Source organism: Ranitomeya imitator, chromosome 2 (genome assembly GCF_032444005.1).
Source record: "Ranitomeya imitator isolate aRanImi1 chromosome 2, aRanImi1.pri, whole genome shotgun sequence".
NCBI lineage: Eukaryota > Metazoa > Chordata > Amphibia > Anura > Dendrobatidae > Ranitomeya > Ranitomeya imitator.
Genome location: NC_091283.1, coordinates 689,310,554 through 689,332,037, shown reverse-complemented (window position 1 = coordinate 689,332,037; position 21,484 = coordinate 689,310,554). Strand labels below are relative to the sequence as shown.

The 21,484-nt window shown below is 42.3% G+C and overlaps 1 protein-coding gene across 2 annotated transcripts in view; it reads left to right on the top strand.

Moving 5' to 3' along the window:
- The first annotated feature begins 15,972 nt into the window (after positions 1–15,972).
- Positions 15,973–21,484, top strand: part of KCNMA1 (potassium calcium-activated channel subfamily M alpha 1) — a 1,262,580-nt gene continuing 1,257,068 nt past the window's right edge. For both annotated transcript variants that reach the window (XM_069753065.1, XM_069753071.1), the window contains exon 1: positions 15,973–17,049. In XM_069753065.1, coding sequence (XP_069609166.1) covers positions 16,813–17,049 — 237 coding nt within the window. In that variant the 5' untranslated portion in view covers positions 15,973–16,812. The remainder of the gene's footprint in view (positions 17,050–21,484) is intronic.

The following is a 21,484-nucleotide window of genomic DNA, read 5'->3' as shown; positions in this document are numbered from 1 at the left end:
TCTTGACCAAATATGAGCATTTGCAATATTCTTGTTGCAATCCTTTTGGGAAGAAAGGTCATAACACCAAAAAGAATTTGCGAGCTATCAATTTGTTAGCAGCTGACCAGTTGAACGAATTTAGAAAGAATGATGTGAAGCCTGGCCAGAAGATGTGTGCATCATGTCGAAAAGAATTTGCTAACAGGAAAAAATCAGCTGATCCAGTTTCCTCTGAATCAGATCCAGATGGAATGGAATGTTCTCCCGAAAGTCTAAATTCAAGCTTAACATCCATTGGCATCTCTCCTCTGAAATATCCACGGGTAAGCCAGCGGGATTCACTTGGATATGCAAGGAGAAAGATAAGCCAGGTACAAAATGCATTTTCTAGCAAGATTGCTTCAATTGGAGGGCTTGAGCCGAAAGACATGGAGCAAACAAAAACAGCACAGTGCAAAATGTGTCTGGATTACAATCAAATTTTGGCAGATTTGAAGCAAAAGCTGCAGGTGTCCAGTCGGTATATAGAACAGGAGTACACAAGGAGCATAAGGGTAATCAGAAAATATCAATACTTTATTAAATTACATGTATACATACAAAGTGTAAATATAAATAATGTCAAGGTAGCGACAGAATACAGTGCTCAAGGATGGTTAAAATAGTACACAAGTGGGCAACCCCCGGTGTGCACCGTCCATGGAACCAGTGTGCAAGGAAATGGTAAAAGGTGTCCAGTCGGGCAGAAAAGGTCCAAATCTTGACATTGGCACCTAAAAGTTGGTCCATTAAGGCTATATCAGATGAATTCGGTGTCTCTGAACGAATGATCAAACAAGCTCGAAATCTTAAATGTGAACATGGGATCTTAGCCTTACCTAGAATCAAGTGTGGCACGAATGTTTCTGAAGAAATGAAGAAAAAGGTGCAGGCATTTTTTGAGGATGATGAATTCAGTCGAATGTGCCCTGGTAAAAAAGACTATGTATCAGTGCGAATAGCAGGAGAAAAAAAGCAGATGCAAAAGCGACTATTACTGAGCCAAGCATCAAAGTTGCTATCTGAAATCGTTGAAGGAAAATCTGAGACCTGGAGAGCTTGTGATCCTTAAGGACTTTGCTGAAAATTACTCATTTATTGTTCAAGATGCCATTCAAGGTTTCCACAGGGAAAATAGTCAAGCTACAGTACACCCATTTGTAATTTACTTCAAGGAGTTAAATGGTGAAGCTGCGCAGAACATCAGCTTGTGCATAATCAGTGATTGCTCACGACATGACACAGTTGCAGTCCACACTTTTTTAACAGTAATTGTGGAGTATCTAAAGACTCTCATCTACGGGATTCGTCATATCCACTACTTCAGCGATGGATCTGCAGCCCAGTACAAAAATTTCAAAAATTTTCTCAACTTGTGCCACCACAATGCTGATTTCAATATCAGCGCTGAATGGAATTTTTTTGGTACCAGTCATGGAAAGTCGCCCTGTGATGGGATTGGAGGGACAGCAAAGAGGTTGGCAGCTTGTGCCAGTCTTCAACGCCCAACTGAAAACCAAATACTGATCCCGGTGGATTTATTCAACTTTTGCAACGAGCAACTGCATGGAATCAAGTTTTTTTTTGTTCCAAAAGAAAAAATTGACGAAATACGGATAGTTCAAGAGGAAAGGTTCAAAGATGGACATACAATTGCTGGAACAAGAGAAAATCACTAGTTTGTGCCAATTGATGACAAAAAGATTCGCATTTCAAGGGTGTCAAATGACCCATCATCTTTCATTGCCCATGTAGATAGATCTGTCAGATCAGAAATGCCTTTTGTGCCAATTGCAAACCTCCAGCCATGGCAATACATTGCCTGCATTTATGATAGGAACTGGTGGATTGGAAATATTTCTGAAATTTCAGTCGACGAGCATGATGCATTAATAAATTTTATGCATCCTCCTGGACCAGTTAGCTTCTTTCACTGGCCTGTGAGCAATGATACATGCTGGATTCCCGAGCAGTCAATCATTGCAATAATTCCAGCACCAGCTGCAACAGCAATGGGCCGACAATACAGCTTCTCTGAACCGATTATGTTGCAAATTCAGCAACAATTCCAGACCACTTAGACTGAACATTATGGCTTGGGAACCAACAAAAGATACCCAATATTAGGCTTGGGATCCTAGGTAAAGACAGCCACCCTCAGGCTTCGGAACCTGCGATAAAGAGATCGCCCGAGGCTCGCCTTGCACGGCTATCGGCCATGGCTCCTAGGCGATGGGGCAGCCAATTCTCGAAAGACCGCATTATTACAATTCTTAATAGGATTATAATACCAATTCTTAAGGTACCGTCACACTGAACGATATCGCTAGCGATCCGTGACGTTGCAGCGTCCTGGCTAGCGATATCGTTCAGTTTGACACGCAGCAGCGATCAGGATCCTGCTGTGATGTCGTTGGTCGCTGCAGAAAGTCCAGCACTTTATTTCGTCACTGAACTCCCTGCAGACATCGCTGAATCGGCGTGTGTGACGCCGATTCAGCGATGTCTTCACTTGTAACCAGGGTAAACATCGGGTTACTAAGTGCAGGGCCACACTTAGTAACCCGATGTTTCCCCTGGTTACCAGCGTAAAAGTAAAAAAAACCAAACACTACATACTTACCTTCTGTCTGTCCCCGGCGCTCTGCTTCTCTGCACTGGCTGTGAGCGCCGGCCAGCCGGAAAGCACAGCGGTGACGTCACCACTCTGCTTTCCGGCCGCTGTGCTCACAGTCAGTGCAGGAAAGCACAGCGTCGGGGACAGACAGCGGAAGGTAAGTATGTAGTGTTTGTTTTTTTACTTTTACGATGGTAACCAGGGTAAACATCGGGTTACTAAGCGCGGCCCTGCGCTTAGTAACCCGATGTTTAGCCTGGTTACCGACATCGTTGGTCGCTGGAGAGCTGTCTGTGTGACAGCTCTCCAGCGACCAAACAGCGATGCTGCAGCGATCGACATCGCTGTCGGTATCGCTGCAGCGTCGCTGAGTGTGAAGGTACCTTTAGGGAATTGGTTGTGGTATAACCACCATGGACCAACGCAAGGGTTTGAATAGTGCAGTTATCATTCATTGCGTATTAATAAATAACACCATGTTCAGTGGCATTTTTCATTTCTTAACCTGAGAGACTCCAAAAAAACAAAAACAATGATCCTTGTAGAGAAAAATGTGCTCTTTCTAATGATATCAGAATTAATATATTTTAGGGGTACCCTTTTTGAGAAATTTGACCTAAAAAGAGGTAAAATTCGTTTTTTTTTTAAAGTTTTTCATCATATGTGGGTGTGAATATTTCCACAAATACATATGCTTTGACTGTGATATTGCAGCAATGCAAAGTCATGTAGATGTTTGGTGTACAGGGCAAAGCACCAGTTACTATTGGTTTTTGGTCTTGAGTTATATATGGGCAAAATTTGGCATAAATTTTATGCGACGCGTTTTTCAAGCTACTTTGACACAAAATTGCTGCCGAAGTATTGTTTTGTCATAGCCGGTAATAATTTTATCGTGTTTAGCAGCAAAAGTTGAGCTAGTATGCCAAATTTCAGCATCATAGCCAGTATAGAACTCTAATGGCTATGTGCCAAAGTCTGCAAAATCCTCTTAGCTGAAGCCGCAGGCTTGGTGGAACCTCCAGTGAAAGGTCAACAGTGCCCAATGTATTTGAGATCTGGCCCTAAAAATTTACAGAACCTCTTTTCAAACATACATGTACATCCTTATACATTTTCAGCAAAATCGGAGAAGGTCGAGTGGGGACGATTTTTAAAACTGGTCCACTTGATGTGGAATGACCCACATGTTAGATATTTGTGGTCCCTTTTGCATCATAGCCATGCTATAATCTTCTATCATAGTGTTCATTTATTGGGATATACCATAGACATATGGATTGTTACTTCAATGAGATCCAACCAAGTCTGGCTGTATGCTTTTGATGCTCAGCTGCCTCAGTAAAAATGTTGTGTAATATTTCCCTGCTCAGAACAATTTGCAGGATTAAGAGCAAAAATAATATTATTAGCTCTGAGTAGGGTTTTTGGTATTATTTCAGCAGAAAGGAAGTGCAATTAGCCCTATCCTGTCCTACTCTATCCATTCACCACAATCTGTCATTAAGAAACAACAGTATTGATATTCATTGTAATTAACCCTAAGAAGGGCTGATGTAGTTTAAAGAAATATATACAGTGGGGAAAAAAGTATTTAGTCTGCCACCAATTGTGCACGTCACCCACTTAAAGAGATGATAAAGGCCTGTAATTGACATCATAGGTAGACCACAACTACAAGAACCAAAATGAGAAAATAAATCCAGAAAATCAGCTTGTCTGATTTGGCAAGATTTACTTTGCAAAATATGGTGGAAAATAAGTATTTGGTCATCTAAAAACATGCAATATTTCTGGCTCTCACAGACCTGTAACCTCTTCTTTAAGAGGCTCCTCTGTCCTCCACTCATTACCTGTAAAAGTGGCGCCTGTTTGAATGTGTTATCAGTATAAAAGATACCTGTCCACAACCTCAAACAGTCACACTCCAAACTCCACTATGGTGAAGACCAAAGAGCTGTCGAAGGACACCAGAAACAAAATTGTAGCCCTGCACCAGGCTGCGAAGACTGAATCTGCAATAGGCAAGCAGCTTGGTGTTATGAAATCAACTGTGGGAGTAATAATAAGAAAATGGAAGACATACAATACCACTGATAATCTCCCTCGATCTGGGGCTCCATGCAAGATCTCACACTGTGGGGTCAAAATGATCACAAAAACGGTGAGCAAAAATTCCAGAACCACATGGGGGGGCCTAGTGAATGACCTGCATAGAGCTGGGACCACCGTAACAAAGGCTACTGTTATGATACGGTGACCTTGGAGCAGCATGAAAACTTTCACTGGAGTAGGTGGTAACTATACTGACCGCAAACCTGATCTTAATACCGCAACTAGAAGTAGCCGTGGAGTGTAAATAATAATCCTAGACACCTCGTCACAGCCGGAGGACTAAATACCCCTAAAGATGGAAATAGGAATACTATCTTGCCTCAGAGCAGAACCCCAAAGGATAGACAGCCCCCCACAAATATTGGCGGTGAGTCGGAGAGGAAAAACATACACAGGCAGAAAAACAGGATTTAGCACACGAGGCCACTCTAGCTAAAATAGGACAGGATAGGACAGAGTTCTGTGCGGTCAGTATTAAAACCCTTCAAAAATATCCACAGCAGAATATACAAAAACTTCCTCCATCTAACTAAAGACGTAGGAGCGTAAATCTGCAACTCCAGCGAATCCTACATTCAGAGCAGGAATACAATCAAAAACAAGCACACAGCAGTGTGCCACAGAAAAATAAACAGACACTAATCTTTGCTGAAATAGCAGCCAAGCAGGAGAAGCCAGGCAGAGATCACTCATATCCCAAAAGACATTGACAACTGGCAAGGGCTAATGAATCCTGCACACCTAAATATCCCAGTCAGAACTGCAATTAGCAGATACACCTGTCCAAGACTGCAGCCCAGAAACAACTGCATTACCATCTGCTACCACCAGAGGGAGCTCAAAAGCACAATTCACAACAGTTCCCCCCCCCCCCTTGAGGAGGGGTCACCGAACCCTCACCAGAGCCCCCAGGCCGATCAGGATGAGCCAGATGAAAGGCACGAACCAAATTAGCAGCATGGACATCAGAGGCAAAAACCCAAGAATTATCCTCCTGGCCATAACCCTTCCATTTGACCAGGTACTGAAGCTTCCACCTCGAAAAACGGGAATCCAAAATCTTCTCAACAACACATTCCAACTCCCCATCAACCAACACAGGGGCCGGAGGATCCACAGAGGGAACAACGGGCTCCACATATTTCTGCAATAAAGATCTATGGAAGACATTATGGATAGCAAAAGAGGCCGGAAGCGCCAGTTGAAAAGACACCGGAATAATAATCTCAGTGGTCAGGTTTGTCAGCCTGAAATTCCTGAAGAACCCGTCGTAAATCAGGGGAAATTGCAGAAAGGACCACCCCTTCTTTCAGAATACCGACCGGTTCTAAGACCTCAGGAGAATCAGGCAAAAAACTCCTAGAGAGAGCATCAGCCTTAATATTCTTAGAACCCGGAAGGTACGAGACCACAAAATCAAAACGGGAAAAAAACAAGGACCATCGAGCCTGTCTAGGATTCAGCCGTTTGGCAGACTCGAGGTAAATCAAATTCTTATGATCAGTCAAGACCACAATACGGTGCTTAGCTCCCTCAAGCCAATGTCGCCACTCCTCAAACGCCCACTTCATAGCCAACAACTCCCGATTGCCAACATCATAATTGCGCTCAGTAGGCAAAAACTTACGGGAAAAGAAGGCACACGGTTTCATTAAGGAACCAACAGGATCCCTCTGAGACAAAACGGCCCCTGCCCCAATCTCAGAAGCGTCAACCTCAACCTGAAACGGAAGAGAAACATCTGGTTGGCGCAACACCAGAGCAGAAGTGAATCGACGTTTAAGCTTCTGGAAGGCAGAGACAGCCGCAGAGGACCAATTCGCCACATCAGCGCCTTTCTTCGTCAAATCGGTCAAGGGTTTAACCACGCTGGAAAAATTAGCAATGAAACGGCGATAAAAATTTGCAAAACCCAAAAATTTCTGAAGGCTCTTCACGGATGTGGGCTGAATCCAATCATGAATGGCCTGAACCTTAACCGGATCCATCTCTATAGATGAGGGAGAAAAAATAAAGCCCAAAAAAGAAACCTTCTGCACCCCAAAGAGACACTTAGACCCTTTCACAAGCAAAGCATTGTCAAGAAGGATCTGAAATACCATCCTGACCTGTTGCACATGAGACTCCCAATCATTGGAAAAAATCAAAATATCGTCCAAATATGCAATCAAGAATTTATCAAGATAAGTCCGGAAGATATCATGCATGAAGGACTGAAAAACAGATGGAGCATTAGACAGTCCGAATGGCATCACAAGGTATTCAAAATGGCCTTCGGGCGTATTAAACGCAGTTTTCCATTCATCACCCTGCTTAATACGAACAAGATTATATGCCCCTCGAAGGTCAATCTTAGTAAACCAACTAGCTCCCTTAATCCTAGCAAACAAATCGGAAAGCAAAGGTAAAGGGTATTGAAACTTGACCGTGATCTTATTCAAGAGGCGATAATCTATACAGGGTCTCAAGGAACCAACTTTTTTAGCAACAAAAAAGAACCCCGCTCCCAACAGTGAAGAAGATGGTCGAATATGCCCTTTCTCCAAAGACTCCTTAATATAGCTCCGCATGGCGGTATATTCAGGCACAGACAGGTTGAAAAGTCGACCCTTAGGAAACTTACAGCCTGAAATCAAGTCAATAGCACAATCACAGTCCCTGTGCGGTGGAAGGAAACTGGACTTGGGCTCATCAAATACATCTTGAAAATCAGACAAAAACTCTGGAATTTCAGAAGAGGAAGAAGAGGAGATTGACATCAAAGGAACATCATTATGAACCCCCTGACAACCTCAACTAGTCACAGACATGGACTTCCAATCCAACACAGGATTATGTACCTGCAACCACGGAAAACCCAGCACGATAGCATCATGCAAATTATGCAACACCAGAAATCGACAATCTTCCTGATGGGCTGGCGCAATGCGCATGGTCACCTGTGTCCAAAACTGGAGCTTATTTTTAGCCAAGGGTGTAGCATCAATGCCCCTTAAAGGAATAGGGTTCTGCAAAGGCTGCAAGGAAAAACCACAACGCCTGGCAAACCCAAAGTCCATTAAGTTCAAGGTGGCGCCTGAATCCACAAACGCCATGACAGAAAATGATGACAATGAGCAGATCAAGGACACAGATAACAGAAATTTAGGTTGTACAGTACTGATGGTAAATGAACTAGCGATCTTCTTTGTCCGCTTGGGACAGACTGAAATGGCATGAGAAGCATCGCCACAATAATAACACAACCCATTTTGACGTCTGAATCCTTGTCGTTCTGTTCTAGACAGAATCCTATCACACTGCATTGGCTCAGGAATCTGCTCTGAGGACAACGCCACAGCGCACACAGTTCTGCGCTCCCACAAGCACCGGTCAATCTGACTGGCCAGAGACATAGAATCACTCAGACCAGAAGGCGTGGAAAACCCCACCATGACATCTTTAACGGATTCAGAAAGACCCTTTCTGAAAATTGCCGCCAAAGCATCATCATTCCATTCAGTCAACACAGACCATTTTCTGAATTTCTGACAGTACAATTCTGCTGCCTCTTGACCCTGAGACAGGGCCAACAAGGTCTTCTCAGCTTGATCCACAGAATTAGGTTCATCATATAATAATCCCAAAGCCTGAAAAAAGGAGTCTATATTAAGCAAAGGCGGATTCCCAGATTCCAGGGAAAATGCCCAATCCTGCGGGTCGCCACGCAGCAGGGAGATTACGATCTTTACCCGCTGAATGGAATCACCGGAGGATCAAGGTCTCAGAGCAAAAAACAATTTACAGTTGTTTTTAAAACTCAAAAAATTAGACCTGTCACCAGAAAACAAATCAGGAGTAGGAATCTTTGGTTCTAAGGCAGGAGTTTGAACAATATAATCAGAAATACCCTGTACCCTAGCAGCAAGCTGGTCTACACGAGAAGCTAATTCCTGAACATTCATGCTCATCACTGGAGTAGGTGGTAAGTATACTGACCGCAAACCTGATCTTAACACCGCAACTAGAAGTAGCCGTGGAGTGTACCTAAGAATCCTAGACACCTCGTCACAGCTGGAGGACTAAATACCCCTAAAGATGGAAATAGGAATACTATCTGTTATGATCTGGTGGCCTTGGAGCAGCATGAGACGTACTCTGGAGAAGGTGGTCCCTGTACAGACCGCAAACCCTGAACCTAGCAGCGCAACTAGAAGTAGCCGTGGGGGGTACCTAACACTCCCTAGACCCCCCGGCACAGCCTAAGATCAAACTACCCTTAAAAACAGAAACAGGAAACCTATCTTGCCTCAGAGAAAATCCCCAAAGGATAGATAGCCCCCCACAAATATTGACTGTGAGAGGAGAGGGAAATAACATACGCAGAAATGAAATCAGATTTTAGCATAGGAGGCCATACTAGCTAAAAAGAAAGAATAGAACAGAGTACTATGCAGTCAGTATAAAAACACTAGAAAATATCCACCGCAGAAAATACGGATCACCACATCTGACTAAAGACATGGGGGGTATATCTGCATCTCCAGAGAAATAGCTAGGCTGCAAAAAATCCTTCACAGACCAAGCTGGACAAGACAAAAACAAGAAAATGCACAGAACTATAAGGTCCACTGCAGGTGGACAGCAAAAACAAAGCCAGGACTTATCTTTGTAGAAAAACACAGCAAACTGGAGAGACCAGCAGGGAAGTGAATCCTTCAAGAACAATGGACAACTGGCACTGACTAAAGGATCCAGCAAAGCTATATACCCCAGTCAGTTTTGCAATTAGTAGATACACCTGTCCACTCCTACAGTCCAGGCACAACTGCATTACCCTCTACAACCAACAGAGGGAGCCCAAAAGCTGAATACACAACAGTACCCCCCCTTGAGGAGGGGTCACCGAACCCTCACCAGAGCCCCCAGGCCGATCAGGATGAGCCCGATGAAAGGCACGAACCAAATCAACGGCATGGACATCAGAGGCAGAAACCCAAGAATTATCCTCCTGGCCATAACCCTTCCACTTGACAAGGTACTGAAGCTTCCGCCTCAAAAAAACGGGAATCCAAAATCTTCTCAACAACATATTCCAACTCCCCATCGACCAATACAGGGGCCGGAGGATCAACAGAAGGAACAACGGGCTCCACATATTTCCGCAACAAAGATCTATGGAAGATATTATGAATAGCAAAAGAGGCCGGAAGCGCCAGGCGAAAGGACACCGGATTAATAATCTCAGAAATCCTATAAGGACCAATAAACCGAGGCTTAAACTTAGGGGAAGAAACCTTCATATGAACATGACAGGAAGATAACCAAACCAGATCACCAACCCGAAACCAACACACCGACGACGGTTAGCAAAACGCTGAGCCTCCTCCTGAGACAGCACCAAATTGTCCACCACATAAGCTCAAATCTGCTGCAACCTGTCGACCACAGAATCCACACCAGGAAGGTAAGAAGGCTCAACCTGCCCAGAAGAAAAACGAGGATGAAAACCAAAATTACAAAAAAAAGGCGAAACCAAAGTAGCCGAACTAGCCTGATTATTAAGGGCAAACTCGGCCAATGGCAAAAAAGCCACCCAATCATCCTGATCAGCAGACACAAAGCATCTCAAATAGGTCTCCAAGGTCTGATTAGTTCGCTCAGTCTGGCCATTTGTCTGAGGATGAAATGCAGACGAAAAAGACAAATCAATGCCCAGCTTGGCACAAAAGGCCCGCCAAAACCTAGAAACAAACTGGGAACCTCTGTCGGACACAATATTCTCCGGAATACCATGCAAACGTACCACATGCTGAAAAAACAACGGAACCAAATCAGAAGAAGAAGGCAATTTAGGCAAAGGCACCAAATGAACCATCTTAGAAAATCGGTCACAGACAACCCAGATAACCGACATTCTTTGGGAAACAGGAAAATCGGAAATAAAATCCATAGAAATATGCGTCCAAGGTCTCTCAGGGACCGGCAATGGCAAAAGCAACCCACTAGCTCGGGAACAGCAAGGCTTAGCCCGCGCACAAATCCCACAGGACTGCACAAAAGAACGCACATCCCGTGACAAAGAAGGCCACCAAAAGGACTTACCAACCAAATCTCTGGTACCAAAAATCCCAGGATGGCCAGCCAACACAGAACAATGAACCTCAGAAATCACTTTACTAGTCCATCTATCAGGAACAAACAGTTTCCCCACAGGACAGCGGTCAGGCTTATCAGCTTGAAATTCCTGAAGAACCCGTCGCAAATCAGGGGAGATGGCAGAAAGAATCACCCCTTCCTTCAAAATGCCGACCGGCTCAAGAACCCCAGGGGAATCAGGAAAAAAAACTCCTAGAGAGGGCATCCGCCTTAACATTCTTAGTAACAGGAATGTACGAGACCACAAAATCAAAACGGGAGAAAAACAGGGACCATCGAGCCTGTCTAGGATTCAGCCGTTTGGCAGACTCGAGGTAAATCAGATTCTTATGATCGGTCAGGACCACAATACGGTGCTTGGCCCCCTCAAGCCAATGTCGCCACTCCTCAAACGCCCACTTCATAGCCAACAACTCCCAATTGCCGACATCAAAATTGCGTTCCGCAGGCGAAAACTTCCGAGAAAAGAAGGCACACGGTTTCATCAAGGAACCATCAGAATTCCTCTGAGACAAAACGGCCCCTGCCCCAATCTCAGACGCGTCAACCTCAACCTGAAATGGAAGAGAAACATCTGGCTGACGCAACACAGGGGCAAAAGTAAATCGGCGTTTAAGCTCCTGAAAGGCAGAAACAGCCGCGGAGGACCAATTCGTCACATCAGCGCCTTTCTTGGTCAAATCGTTTAGAGGTTTAACCACACTGGAGAAGTTGGCAATGAAACGACGATAAAAATTAGCAAAGCCCAAGAATTTCTGAAGGCTCTTCACAGATGTGGGCTGAATCCAATCATGAATGTCCTGAACCTTAACCGGATCCATTTCTATAAATGAGGGAGAAAAAAATGAAACCCAAAAAAGAAACCTTCTGCACTCCAAAGAGGCACTTTGACCCCTTCACAAACAAAGCATTATTACGGAGGATCTGAAATACCATCCTGACCTGTTTCACATGAGACTCCCAATCATTGGAAAAAATCAAAATATCATCCAAATATACAACCATGAATTTATCAAGATAACTCCGAAAGATATCATTTATGAAGGATTGGAACACAGATGGGGCATTAGAGAGTCCGAATGGCATCACAAGGTATTCAAAATGGCCTTCGGGCGTATTAAATGCAGTTTTCCATTCGTCACCCTGCTTGATACGAATAAGATTATATGCCCCTCGAAGGTCAATCTTAGGAAACCTGCTAGACCCCTTAATCCTAGCAAACAAATCAGTAAGCAAAGGCAAGAGGTATTGAAATTTAACCGTGATCTTATTCAAGAGGCGATAATCAATACAGGGTCTCAAGGAGCCATCCTTCTTGGCAACAAAAAAGAACCCCGCTCCCAACAGTGAAGAAGATGGCCGAATATGCCCTCTCTCCAAAGACTCCTTAATATAGCTCCGCATGGCGGCATATTCGGGCACAGACAGGTTGAAAAGTCGGCCCTTAGGGAATTTACAACCTGGAATCAAATCAATAGCACAATCACAGTCCCTATGCGGTGGAAGGGAACTGGATTTGGGCTCATCAAATACATCATGGAAGTCAGACAAAAACTCAGGAACTTCAGAAGAGGGGGAAGAAGAGATTGACATCAAAGGAACCTGATCATGAACCCCCTGACAACCCCAACTAGTCACAGACATGGATTTCCAATCTAACACCGGATTATGTAGCTGCAACCATGGAAAACCCAGCACAATATAATCATGCAAATTATGGAACACTAGAAAACGACAATCTTCCTGATGGGCTGGCGCCATGCGCATGGTCAGCTGTGTCCAAAACTGAGGTTTATTTTTAGCCAATGGTGTAGCATCAATGTCCCTCAAAGGAATAGGGTTCTGCAAAGGCTGCAAGGGGAAACCACAACGTCTGGCAAATTCTAAGTCCATCAAGTTCAGAGCGGCGCCTGAATCCACAAATGCCATGACAGAAAATGATGATAATGAGCAGATCAAGGTCACAGATAACAGAAATTTAGGTTGTATAGTACTGATGGCAACAGAACTAGCGATTCTCTTAGTACGCTTAGGGCAATCAGAAATAACATGAGCAGAATCGCCGCAGTTAAAACACAACCTATTCTGACGCCTAAATGTTTGACGTTCAGCTCTAGACAAAATCCTATCACACTGCATAGGCTCAGGGCTCCGCTCAGAGGACAACGCCACAGTGTGCACAATTCTGCGCTCGCGCAAGCACCGATCAATCTGAATGGCCAGAGACATAGAATCACTAGAATCACATAGAAGTAGCCGTGGGGGGTACCTAACACTTCCTAGACCCCCCGGCACAGCCTAAGATCTAACTACCCCTAAAGACAGAAACAGGAAACCTATCTTGCCTCAGAGAAAATCCCCAAAGGATAGATAGCCCCCCCACAAATATTGACTGTGAGAGGAGAGGGGAATAACATACGCAGAAATGAAATCAGATTTTAGCATAGGAGGCCATACTAGCTAAAAAGAAAGAATAGAACAGAGTACTATGCGGTCAGTATAAAAACACTAGAAAATATCCACTGCAGAAAATACGGATCACCACATCTGACTAAAGACATGGGGGTATATCTGCATCTCCAGAGAAATAGCTAGGCTGCAAAAAATCCTTCACAGACCAAGCTGGACAAGACAAAAACAAGAAAATGCACAGAACTATAAAGTCCACTGCAGGTGGACAGCAAAAACAAAGCCAGGACTTATCTTTGTAGAAAAACACAGCAAACTGGAGAGACCAGCAGGGAAGTGAATCCTTCAAGAACAATGGACAACTGGCACTGACTAAAGGATCCAGCAAAGCTATATACCCCAGTCAGTTTTGCAATTAGTAGATACACCTGTCCACTCCTGCAGTCCAGGCACAACTGCATTACCCTCTACAACCACCGGAGGGAGCCCAAAAGCTGAATTCACAACAACTATCTTGCCTCAGAGCAGAACCCCAAAGGATAGACAGCCCCCCACAAATATTGGCGGTGAGTCGGAGAGGAAAAACATACACAGGCAGAAAAACAGGATTTAGCACACGAGGCCACTCTAGCTAAAATAGGACAGGATAGGACAGAGTTCTGTGCGGTCAGTATTAAAACCCTTCAAAAATATCCACAGCAGAATATACAAAAACTTCCTCCATCTAACTAAAGACGTAGGAGCGTAAATCTGCAACTCCAGCGAATCCTACATTCAGAGCAGGAATACAATCAAAAACAAGCACACAGCAGTGTGCCACAAAAAAATAAACAGACACTTATCTTTGCTGAAATAGCAGCCAAGCAGGAGAAGCCAGGCAGAGATCACTCATATCCCAAAAGACATTGACAACTGGCAAGGGCTAATGAATCCTGCACACCTAAATATCCCAGTCAGAACTGCAATTAGCAGATACACCTGTCCAAGACTGCAGCCCAGAAACAACTGCATTACCATCTGCTACCACCAGAGGGAGCTCCAAAGCAAAATTCACAACAGGCTACCAACAATAAGACACTGCGCTGCCAGGGACTCAGATCCTGCAGTGCCAGATAGGTCCCCCTGCTTAAGCCAGTACATGTCCGGGCCCATTCAAAGTTTGAAAGAGAGCATTTGGATTATCCAGAAGAGTACTAGGAGAATGTCATAGGGTCTGATGAAACCATAGTAGAACTGTTTGGTAGAAACAAAACTCGTCATTTGGAAGAGACAGAATGCTGAGTTGCATCCAATGAACATCAAACCTACGGTGAAGCATGGGGGTGGCAACATCATGCTTTGGGGCTGATTCTCTGCAAAGGGACCAGGACGTCTGATCTGTGTACATGATAAAATTAATGGGACCATGTCTCGTGAGATTTTGTGTGCAAACCTCCTTCCATCAGCAAGGGCATTGAAGAAAACGTGGATGGATCTTTCAGCATGATAATGATCGTAAGCACCCCGCCAGGGCAATGAAGGAGTGGCTTTGTAAGAAGCATATGAAGGTCCTGGAGTGGCCCAGCCAGTCTCCAGATCTCAACCCCATAGAAAACCTTTGGAGGGAGTTGAAAGTCCATGTTGCCCAGTGACAGGCCCAACACATCACTGCTCTAGAGGAGATCTGCATGGAGGAATGGGCCAACATACCACCAACAGTGTGTGCCAACCTTCTGAAAACTTACAGAAAACGTTTGACCACTGTCATTGCCAACAAAGGATATATAATAAAATAAATCTTGCCAAATAAGACAAGGTAATTTTCTGGATTTGTTTTCTCATTTTGACTCTCATAGTTGTGGTCTACCTATGATGTCAGTTACAAGCCTCTCTCATCTTTTTAAGTGGGAGAACTTGCACAATTAGTGGCTGACTTAATACTTTTTTCCCCACTGTATGTGGTTGAATCCCTGCCTAGTACTTTACAATTCTACAACTCTTGCCCTCTTTCAGCAGCATCTCTCACTGTTCTGCCTGTTTCTGGGTTACAGTGTGCCGAGCATAGCGTCATAGGTCTTGTGTAGACGTAGACACGTGACGCTATCCGGCCAGCCAACCACAGTAATGAGACAAACAAAATGGCTACAGCATTTCAGTGACTGGAAGGCATTCCCCACATCTTTATTCGCTGTCTAAAAAGCACCAAACATGCGGGGCGGGGACTCGAGCATTAAAAAAATACTCGCCGAGTTAGAGCATCATGAGCACACTGATGCTTGAGCGAGTAATGAGTAGTGACGAACACTCTCACTCATCACTAATTACCACATGAATGTCAGAAAATTAATGATTACTGTATCATTGTTAATTCACATTCCTGGTATGTGTCCTAGAGATGGTATCTCTAGTCTATGATACCTCAATTCATACGTTGTCCATTGGAGTGTCAGGGATTGTCATATGTGCAATGCAGAGTCAGACATATTGAATTTTGACGATACTAACTTGTGGAGACTCCTGCTTGCTACCAATAAGCCTACCCTTCCATCTTTTTCTCCCTTACAGCTGATTTTATAGGGTATCCTCTCATCTGTCTACGCTTAGAAAAGGGATATGAGAGAAGCAACAGCACTGGTGGAGAAGGAGGAGGGGGAACAAGCGATCAGCTGGGAGGATTACAGCACTGAACAGTCATAGGAGAAAAAGGGAAAAAGGAAGGTAGGAGGGGTGAATAACCAACATGCTGGCAGAGTGTAGAGAAGGACACAGAGAAGGAAAAAAAGAGAACACCGCAATCTGTATCGAGTCCAGACAAGAGAAAGGAAGGGTTGAAGACATCTTGGCAATCTTATTGATCTAAAAACCTCAGCAGCTGAGAATCTCCTTCATTGCATGCAGTTCCTACGGCTTTCCACAGTGAAGCTGCAGAAGAGCCAAGAGCCAATGCTCACAGTGAGGAGGATTGCCTATGAATAAAAATTAACAGCAGGTGCCCTACTTACATCGAAAAGGCGGCTAAAACAGGGGCTAAGAAAATGTTTCGCTTTTAATATAATCTAATAGATATGCACTCTCCAAATGCAAAACAATGAGTGTCTGCTATAGATATCCCTGGCTGCATCGCTTGGAATTTCATTTCTATGCCATGCTCATTCTTATATAAGGAAAACAAGGATCATCTGCATATAGAACAACACATCAAGAAAAATGAAGGATCGGCTTGGATCTGCTTATGCTTTTTATTGATGAAATAACTATGACAGGTCATTACAAGGTGTTGGGGTAGCCATTCTCTTGAGGACAAATCTGTTTTATTGGATTCTAAAGCCGGGACTGAAATACTGTCCTTATTTTTTGCAGAAGAGGCAGAGAAGGCCCCATCATTTATTTGACCTGCCCCTTTCCTGTGCATTATGGCAAGTGCAGGAATTTGGGGGCTGAGACATATGTGGCTTTCAGGGCTTCCTGGGTCCTTCAGTTAACATTGGCAACTGGCAACAAATTCCAAATTAAAATTTGACTAGCATTAAACCATGAGTGCTATCAACAACAATCTGCAGCTAGACTCTGTCTTTTCACCCAAAAGCAACCCTGCTCTCATTATTCCAGTCACCGTTGAGGTGCCATGCGACAGTCGGGGACAGCGCATGTGGTGGGCATTCCTGGCCTCTTCAATGGTGACATTTTTTGGGGGCCTTTTCATTATTTTGGTATGGAGGACCCTTACATATCTTTGGACTGTCTGCTGCCACTGTGGGGGCAAGAATAAGGTAACCATATTTGCATGTGAAACTAAATGTGTACTTGGGAATAATTCATTTTCAGCATTTTACTGTATATTAGGCATGCATTATGAATTAAACTTGTATTGTTTAGCAGAATGTTATACCCTATTCCAATGTATAACCTATTGGAAGGCTGACATTGATTAGGACATTAACTGTAGGCATATTAACTTGAGTGAGTAAAACGTTTAACTGAAGGATTTGGTTCTTTAGCAATTATTAAATGCCATTGACTTGAAGGATCTGCTCTTCTACTGTTTTGTTTTTTGTATTTACATTATATCTAGTTATTTTACTGAATCTTTACAGAATTTATTACAGAAATCCTGCTTAAAGACACCTTTGACATGGTACAAATTTTTTTTTACATATGGTACTACAATATTTTTTTTAACTAAATGTAATCACTAAGTTTAGAGGAAGTGAAGAGAAGGGGAAAGGAAGAATGTCAGGAGAACCAGGGGCAGGGGATGTGACAGGTTGGTATCATCAGTCTCTTATAAAGCTGCCAATAACAGACACATTGCAAAAATGTATGTGAGCTTTTGTTACTGGGCATGTGGTCCTCCATTGGGCTGATCTGTTGTTTTATTGGTTTTATTGCATAATTATTCTTTTCAATAAAGGCTATGTTTTATGAGACCAACATGCACCATTACTGCCTTTTACCAAATCAAAAAGGTGTCCAATTGTACTAAAGGCTGGCACTTCAAATCACATAATCACAATGTTCGGACTAACACATAATGCTGCTGAATGAAGAGATCCAGAGCTTAATCAGAAACATTAAAATACATAGCTTTATTAATAATATTAAAAAATTCAAAAGCACATATAAAAACAGTAGAATGATAAAGAGAGCCCTAACTAGAGCAGACGCTGCAAAACGTGAAAAATCTAACACATTACAAGCCCAAAGCACAAAGCTGTGCAGATGTATACAAAATCATAACATTTGCCCATCAATAAATGAGCAGTATAGTATAATAGGCATGTGTCCTACATCCACAGCCAGGCTAAGTAAAGGCTATTAACTTATTAAGGCATGCAATCATGAAAAATATAAAAGAAACACATTACCAGAAAAGTTAAACAGCAGTGAAGATTGCAGCCATGAATAAATTGCTGTGTCTCCTCTAGTTAGGGCGTTCTTTATCATTCTACTGTTTTTATATGTGTTTTTGATTTTTTAATGTTATTATTAATAAAGCTATGTATTTTAATGTGTCTGATTAAGCTCTGGATCTCTTCATTAGGCAACATTATGTGTTAGTCCGAACATTGTGATTATTGTCTTTTATGGCTAGTTAGATTGCAAAAATGGTAGAAAATTTTAAATGAAGACTGTTTGGAAAATTGCTTAATTTTGCATTTGTTGAAATTTTCTAATATTGAACATTAACAATAGAAAACAACATTCTAAGGAATACATATCTTTTAAATAACATTACATCCCTTTTCATTATTGTCACATTTATTGAACACAACATAAAATAGAACCAAATTTTTCATCTTTACAACAATTGAAATTCACATAACTAGTTCATATGGGTAAAGTAAGAGCAATGACGTATATTTTATCACATTAATGACCTGCATAATAAATAATTCTTATGCCAAGAATATATTTTTGGTGTGTTTTTGTTGTGTTTTTATTCATTTTTTTAATATATTTTTGTAAATGGTTTAGTATTATTATGGAGCGTCTAAGTACTTTTAGAAACTTCCCGATATCCTAGGAAATCCCACTACAACAAAATGAACTCTTTTATAGTAAAAACATCAAAGATAAGCTTTTCTCAAACTCTGCTGTTAATAAGCTCAGCTATACCTTCTGTATAGACCACATACACTCAAGCCTCATGCTTGCACAACCATGTAAATATATTTTTCTATAAGTTTCCCCTTTTTTTCACATGTTGTTATCATATCAATGGCCAGTCTTCTTATTACTATTAGTATAATTTTAGCAGGGAGGTTGCTTTTTTTTTTTTTTTTACAAAAAATGAAATGAGAATGAACCAGACTAGAAATAAACCTGTATCTTTATAGATTTATCTTAAAACATAATTTGTATAAAATAATCTAGGCACGGTCATGAATAAATGCTTATTCAGGCATATTAAATTTGAGAGAACGAACAGGATTCCCCAGATGAAGCATATGAAAAGCAAAAATATGTGAATGCAAGGCATATTTCTTAGAAAACAGTATTTATTTTGCCTCTGTTTAGTTTATTTAGTGTAGCATAGCTAGCTGCCTACAATAAGAAAAGAAACACAAGTTCCCCTACTGTACGTTAATCAGGATGTCCTGGGTCTACTGGAGCAAAATCTTGTATGTGGCCACATATTACCCCTTCCAATATTGTTGTATTACACTGGACCTAAACATTCATGAATTGTTTTCACCATGTCCTCCTCCAGAGCAAGAGTTGCTCTGTGCAATATGCAGTGCCCAATCAAGAAATGTTCTATGAAGCTTATCTGCCCTAATAGCTCGTATGGAAAGGTTTGTTTGTTCAGGCTTACGCTACTAATTAGGTACAGTGGCCCCACAGATTTGAAATGTAAAATAAGGCCACTCTTTAGTTATAGTAATTGTGACAATAATTGACCATATTATACAGATTAATGAGAAACAAACAATAAACAAATTATTTGCATTGGTCTTTGTAAATTTCTGATCTTATAACAGTAAGGATTTTGCTCACCACTGTCAGGGACGATCACCATGCTGGAAATAACCCACACAAACACAAACAACCATGCAATGGTAGTTTAGAAAGTCGATTCATGTAAATCTGTGTAAAAATTACAAAATAACAGGTAGTCTACACCCAGTTGAGCCTTATAAAGTAAATGTATGTGAATTATTTTAAATATGGCTTTAAGCACATGATAGGGGAATTGATGTACAAAGACAGACACTTTGAGATGTTACTGCATTTAGAATTTCTGGAAAGCACTATTGTTTCTGGCCCTGTTTCAGAATTGATAAATTAACATTACCACGCCAAGGAGTATGTCCCTACAAACTATGAAATAGTCCAAGCCTTGCTGACAGTCTACAAGTCGACAAACCCAAGAAGAATACCAGGCAATAGCATAATGCAGAAGTCTAAGAAAAGATAATCCAGCATGGCAATACCTGCAATATACAAGAATTTATAAAATTTGAGACCGGATTCGTAGCATGTCCTCTTTGAAGGGGTTTACCCATGGAAGACATTTAGCAATAATTCACTGGTTAGGAAAAAATATGATTTAAAGGGATCCCTTTGCTGTGACCCACATTGATCAATAGAATGGGGGTTTCAATCATCCAATGTTACGTAGCCTCACAGGAATGAATCGAGTGGCATTGGTCATGCACAACCTGGGAAAATCATAGAATCATAGAATGATAGAGTTGGAAGGGACCTCCTGGGTCATCTGGTCCAACCCCCTGCTCAACGCAGGATTCACTAAATCATCCCAGACAGATGTCTGTCCAGCCTCTGTTTGAAAACTTCCATGGAAGGAGAACTCACCACCTCTCGTGGCAGACTGATCCACTCATTGATCACCCTAACTGTCAAAAAGTTTTTACTAATATCTAATCTGTGTCTCCTCCCATTCAGTTTCATCCCAGTGCTTCTAGTCTTTCCTTGTGCAAATGAAAATAAAGAAGATCCTTCTACAATGTGACAGCCCTTGAGATATTTGTAGACAGCTATTAAGTCCCCTCTCAGTCTACTTTTATGCAAGCTAATCATTCCCAAATCCTGCAACCATTCCTCATAGGACATGGTTTGCAGACCGGTCACCATTCTCGTCGTTCTTCTCTGAACTTGCTCCAGTTTGTTGATGTCTTTTTTAAAATGTGATGCCCAAAACTGGATACAGTATTCCAGTTGAGGTCTGACCGAAGAGGAGTAGAGGGCAATAATGACTTTGCGTGATCTAGACTGTATGCTTCTGTTAATACATCCCAGAATTGCATTTGCCTTTTTTGCTGCTGCATCACACTGTTGACTCATGTTCAGTTTATGATCCATTAGTATACCCAAGTCTCTTTCACATGTGGTTGCTTAGCCCTATGCCTCCCATTCTGCAAATACTTTTTTTCAGTACTATGCATGTTTCTTTGTTAAAAACCATTGTTAGTTGCTGCCCACTGGTACCGGTTTATTTATATCTTTTTGAATCCTCTCTCTCTCTTCACTAGTATTAGCTATCCATCCTAGCTTTGTGTCATCAGCAAATTTAATTAGTGTACCCTCAATGTCTCCTTCTAAATCATTGATAAAGATGTTGAACAATACAGGGCCCAGGACAGAACACTGTGGTACCCCACTTGAGACATTCTTCCAACTGTATGTGCAGCCATTTACGACCACTCCTTGGGTCCGATCACGAAGCCAGTTATGAATCCACCT